Source organism: Benincasa hispida, chromosome 3 (assembly GCF_009727055.1).
Source record: "Benincasa hispida cultivar B227 chromosome 3, ASM972705v1, whole genome shotgun sequence".
Taxonomy (NCBI): domain Eukaryota; kingdom Viridiplantae; phylum Streptophyta; class Magnoliopsida; order Cucurbitales; family Cucurbitaceae; genus Benincasa; species Benincasa hispida.
The window spans coordinates 37,297,114-37,303,679 of NC_052351.1; the positions used below are offsets into that span (position 1 = coordinate 37,297,114).

Consider the following 6,566-nt stretch of genomic DNA (forward strand, 5'->3'; position numbering starts at 1 on the left):
TAACTAAGTTGGATCGATATTTTACTATATTTGAAAACCAAACTAAAATTATTGTGGCGGATATAATATCAGAATTTTAACTTTACAAATATATGTGAAAACTAACCTAAAGGGTTGATTTTGATCCGATTAAAAGTTTTACAAATCAAAAAGTTTAAAAATGTAATCTATCAAATTAAAATGAAAAAATGAAAAAATAAAAATAAAAATTGGCAAGATCAAGGCATCAATCGTTCAAACGAAGATGACAAAATGTTAACCTTGAAGGAGGTTAAGTTTGAGAACTTCCAACTATAGCGATCGATCGCGATGAAATTAATCTGTAAAATGAAACAAAAAAAAATGGCGAAAACGACGTCGGTTTAATTATTCCAGATCGTCTTCTTCTTCTTCAGTCGCGCCGACTCGCCAATGGAACTTGCTCCGCCAGAGGAGTCGACAACGGCGTCGGAATCGGCGAGGTCCGGCAAACCGGACAAGTCGGATGAAGCCTTAGCCACGGATCGACACACTTGAGATGAAATAGATGGCCGCAATCAGGCAAAAGCCGAAGAACATCCGAGTTTTTGTAATCGGCCAAACAAATTGAACAACAAGAGGCAGTCGAATCGTTCTTCTGAAGCTTTGCTTCCGAATACAGCAATTTCGGATAACTCGTAATCGTCTCCTGATCGAGTCCGATCTCGACTATGACGGCTTCTAATTGCTCCTCCGTCTGCGGCGGCGAGCGATTGGCGGAGGTGGAGGATAGGCTGTTTCTGGTACAGTAATAGGAAGCCAAGAGGATTGTAGTGATGAGAATCAAAAGCCCTAAGGAGACACCGATTCCGTAGCCGAAACCGCCGATGTTGCTTGAGGAGAGAAATCCGCCGCTGTCCGCCGTGCTGTTGTTCATGGCGGTGAGATGCAGAGGAGTAGCCGGAGCCGGAGAGGGGAAATGAGGAGAGGATTGGATTTGTCAGTTGCCATTGTTGTAAGTCGTTGTTTCATTGATTATTTGGGGGATTTTACGGCTATACTCAATAAAAAAGTCAATGCTAATTGCCAAGATGGGATTTCAAGATCAAATCAAACCCAAAATAATAAATAAAAAATATATTTTACTTAAAAAAGTCAATGAAACCAAATTAAGATCACATTTACCATCAAAAAAATCTATCAACTTTTTTATTTGACACTTTATTAAATGATTTATTAATTTATTATTTAGTTATTTTATAGGCCTCATATAATTCTTAAATTTTATTATTGTGGCAAGCAATGAATGGAGATAGCTACCGTAGTACTATAAATTTTCTGCACATTTATTCCACTGAAAAGGTAATAAATCAATGGTAATGTGAAAAGTGATCTCATTTGATTATTTTTGGTGTTATATACTTGTTCTACATCCGTACTGACACATGGGGCATACTTTCAAATCTGTAATAAAAAAACATAAATTGATTGACGAGTAGAGCATGTCCAATCCAATTGTTTCTATTTTAGAAGAAAAATGATGAATTTTGACACAGTTACTGTTACCATTACCATTACTATTTAACTTTGAAAGGTAATGGTCAATAGCAGTAAATGTGACAAAATTCATAATTATAAGTAACGTATTTAAAAGCAATCCAATTACATTTGCGATTCATACTCAATATAATTGATCCATTAATGAAATTCTATTACGTTTGCACCAATTTTCATTATGGTTTAGTAAAGTTGACCTAAATGTTTTTTTTTTTTTTTCATTTCTTTGACCTCTGGGTCAATTATAAACCGTTGAACTATGTTCAAGTTCGCTTCCGTTTCTTTATTTTTAATGTAAGTTAAATATAAAATATAATCCTTAATGGTTAATAATGTTCGACGTAAGAATTACTTTTTTTTCAAAATAATTATAATTATCACACGATACTAAAAATTTCTTATGATGCAATATTAAAATAGGTTGAAAAATACTCTATGTTTTAATTGGATGAAATATACATACATATTCATTTATAAATTTGATCTATCTACCTATATTTTATCTGACCTCTTCAAAATTTATTAATTAATTACTATAAGGTAGAGTATATAAAAATATTTGATGCATGACAGATTATATAATAATCTTATTTACATGAATTAGAAACAAATTTGAAAAAGGATTCCAAATCAAAATTTAGATTTATGTATTAAAAATAAAGTCAAATGAGTATGCATGTGATTGGGAGAATAAATATACATTATCATTGGGTGAGGATTTTGAATATTTGTATATATGCAACTTTCTAAGGTCAACTCTCTCATTTTTTTTTCTCAACAAATAAGGATTGAAAAAAACTAAGTGCTATAAGAATCATTAATTATGTATATTTGTAATCGTTTTATTTTAAATTATAACGTGGTGTTAAAGTTAGTGCTTGAAACGACATGATCTTCAACTTAGAATTACGGATTCAATGTTTCAAAAATAATAACAATACAATATTATAATTTAATCAATAATATTAAATTGCAATAAAAACATCTTAAAGGAAAATATTACACAATTAGTTTAAATATAAATCTAGACTAAAACATCGTTGATTAAAATATCTACCATATTTGTCTAAATGAAAAATAATTGTAATATGAACTATTTTTTCGTTTTAATTAAAAAATTTATGATAATTATCAAAGATCATATAGAAGAATAGATATTCAATTTAGTAGGAAAGGAAAGCGCCTTATTTTTATTCCTATAAACTAAGATGGAGATTGCTAGGAGAGTGAAATAACTTTATTAAATTATGAAGGAAAAAAAATCTAAGATCTACCATCGTAAAATTCAATTATATGTGATAAAAGAGAAGGTTTTGAGTTAGTAGGGGATCCAACAAGTCCATCTATATATTTAATATCGAATTATGCTTTTTAATTACTAAAGTTTGAAGTTTGTGTCAAATAAGTCTTTGGGTTTCAGAATCGAACAGTATGAAGCCTCCAAAATTTGAGAAATGCTCAATTTTAGTTTGTTGATTAAGAAAGAAATCGTTAAATGAGTTGTGCTATGTTGACCATTAATCCACACAGCTTGATCACATGATTAACGGTACTTTTAAGTAAGAATTGGCGGCGGGGATTAAAGAAATGATATCATGTTATTGTAGGTAAACAAACGAAGTTTAAATATGTTATTTAAAATGTCAAATTGTTATAGTGATAAAGTTCCTGGATGTTGGATTATGCCATTTGATAAATGAATATCTCAAGACACATTAGTATGATCAGGCAAGATTTTAAATTGAGTTTAGCTCAATCGTAATTGAATTCATTCTCTCTCCTAAAATAGGAGGTTCGATCTCTCATTCCAAAATTATTATACTAAAAAAATCAATAAGATGTACAAAATTCAAGAAATTTAACGCTTGTTTAAGAGATATTGATATCCAAAGAAAAAGAGGAGTACCAATTATAAATCATGTTGAAAAATAACAACAAAAAGATCTCCAACATGACAATCAATTAATGAGAGTAACACCATCTCTTCTGAGAAATATTTCGGAGGCACAATGACCTTGGACATTTCCACTCAAAGGTGGACCTTTTACGTGGAAACAAATGATGTTATAGACTGTTTAAAAAAAAAAAAAAATAAATAAATAAATTGACCAATTTGATTATATCTATGTAGAATGTATTGATTTTTTAAAAAAATAATAATGATTATGTACCATTAATCTATTCCTATTATATGCATCTTTTTCTTTTTTTCATATAAATAAAATTTAAAAATATAATTTAGTTTTTAAAATAATATTTGATGGATGACAAATTTTTATTAGGCAATTATTTGGGTTATAGATGCATTCAGTGTCCCCAAATTTTTATTCAATTAAAAAAAAGGCACGTTGTTGATTATCCACTCATTTTTGTTGCTGTGATGTTGATAGAAAGACTTCAGCAAAGATTTCAATGCCCCATCCGAGATCCTTAGAAAGGAAATTTACTCGAACATTCCCATTATATTTCAATATAAAAAACTATAAAGAAAACAAAGCACAATTTTCGAACCCATGCAATTAAAAACAAATTAGTTATCAAACAAATTAGATCACATTACATTTGACGTTAACTCCTCATCGTCCTACTTCTTCAAGAGGATGACGAAAATGATAATGATGAAGAGATCAATGAGTACAAATACTAACGCCTGTGTATTGGATTTTTGGCCAATTATTAGAAGTGCAGTTGTCGCACATCAAAAAGGTTTAGGGAAGTCATGGGCTTGTCATACATTGAAAAGGTTTAGAGAAGTCATGGACTCTAAGTATTATAAAAGGAGCTTATTCCTTTGTTTTTCAATTGTCCCAATTAAACTTTAAACTTAGAGTGCTAACTCTATTAATTAAAATCCTTTTGTATTCTTTGTAGTTTGAGAGTAAGAAAAATATGTGAGTAGTTATAAGCACTACAAGAATTTCGGGCTTTAATGTCTGTTGACAACCGACATTAAAGATAGTGTCATTAAAGCCTTTTAATGTCGGTTGTCTTTAATGTCGGTTTTAAACCGACATTAAAGGCCTTTAATAACACTATCTTTAATGTCGGTTGCAACCGATATTAAAGCCCTTTAATGAAATTTGCAACCAACATTAAAGAGCTTTAATGTCAGTTGCAACTAAGGCCCAAGAATCAATTGAAGCCCTTTAAACCGACATTGAAGCCCAGAATCTATCCATTTTATCAACTATTGTCCGTTTTTTTAAACTTCGTTGTTGAATCCATTTTTTTGGTCAAAAAGTTAAAAACGACATTATATGTCTCTAGGTCAGGAAATGTCCTTGTTTTTTTATTAAAAAGTATAAAAAAATTTGCATGGCAAGCCATCAAAATTTATCTTCCACCTATGAATTTATCCACAAACAAGAATTAATATTTCCAATCCATTACATATACTCATCAAATATGAAATAAATACACTGAACAATCACTAGAAAAAATTCGGGCTTTAATGTCGGTTTTAAATCGACGTTAAAGGGCTTGGCAACCGATATTAAAGATAGTATTATTAAAGGCCTTTAGTGTTAGTTTTAAACTGACATTAAAGGCCTTCAATAACACCAATATTGCGGCCTTCAATGTCGTTTGCAACCGACATTAAAGCCTTTTTTTTTAATTCTTAACCGACAGTGAAGCCCGAATCTGTCCCTTTTTTTTAAATTCCATTGTCGAATCCATTTTTTTGATCAAATAAGTTAAAAACGACATTATATGTCTCGTGTTGGGTCAGGAAATGACCGTCATTGTTTTATATTAAAGAATATAAAAAAAATTGCATGGCGAGCCCATCAATATTTATCTTCCACCTATAAATTTATCCACAAACAAGAATCAATATTTCCAATCCATTACATATATTCATTAATATTTGTCTTCCACCTATGAATTTATCCACCAAAATTTGCAAAACAATACCAAAACCAAACTTTCATAGAATACAGCTTACATCAAAGCCATCATTTCTCTCATTCACAATACCAGAATCACAATACCATCAATACAACTTCCAATAATAAACAGATCATGTCTTCCACCTGTGAATTTATCCACAAACAAGAATCACAATACCAGAACCAGACTTTCATAGAATACTTACACCAAGCCATAATTTCTCTCATTCACAAATATCAATTAGTACTAATTCCATGAATAAACAAGAATCACAATACCAAAATCACAATACCATAAATATAGCTTCCAATAATAAACAGATCATGTCTTCCACCTATGAATTTATCCACAAATAAGAATCACAATACCAGAACCAAACTTTCATAGAATACTTACACCAAGCCATCATTTCTCTCGTTCACAAATATCAATTAGTACTAAGTCTATGAATAAACAAGAATCACAATATCATAAATACAGCTTCCAATAATAAACAGATCACGTCTTCCACTTATGAATTTATCCACAAACAAGAATCACAATACCAGAACCAGACTTTCATAGAATACTTAAACCAAGTCATCATTTCTCTCATTCACAAATATCAATTAGTACTAATTTTATGAATAAACAAGAATTACAATACCAGAATCACAATACCATAAATACAGCTTCCAATAATAAACAGATCATGTCTTCCACCTATGAATTTATCCACAAACAAGAATCACAATACCAGAACCAGACTTTCATAGAATACTTACACCAAGCCATCATTTCTCTCATTCACAAATATCAATTAGTACTAATTCCATGAATAAATAAGAATCACAATACCAGAATCACATACCATGAATACAGCTTCCAATAATAAACATATCATGTCTTCCACCTATAAATTTATCCACAAATAAGAATCACAATACCAGAATCAGACTTTCATAGAATACTTAAACCAAGCCATCATTTCTCTCATTCCCAAATATCAATTAGTACTAATTCTATGAATAAATAAGAATCACAATACCAGAATCACAATACCATGAATACAGCTTCCAATAATAAACAGATCATGTCTTCCACCTATAAATTTATCCACAAACAAGAATCACAATACCAGAACCAGACTTTCATAGAATACTTAAACCAAGCCATCATTT

At 30.4% G+C, this 6,566-nt stretch overlaps 1 protein-coding gene across 1 annotated transcript; it reads right to left on the minus strand.

Annotated features, from left to right (window-relative positions):
- Positions 1-226: 226 nt before the first annotated feature.
- On the minus strand, positions 227-1,003 carry LOC120074509 (RING-H2 finger protein ATL70-like). Its single transcript, XM_039027659.1, has one exon. The coding sequence runs from the start codon at positions 893-895 to the stop codon at positions 392-394; it is 504 nt and encodes a 167-aa protein (XP_038883587.1). The 5' UTR covers positions 896-1,003; the 3' UTR covers positions 227-391.
- Between the last annotated feature and the right edge of the window lie 5,563 nt (positions 1,004-6,566).

Excerpts from the sequence above, each read along its gene's own strand:
- LOC120074509 (XM_039027659.1), bottom strand. The coding sequence starts at position 895 with ATGAACAACAGCACGGCGGACAGCGGCGGATTTCTCTCCTCAAGCAAC.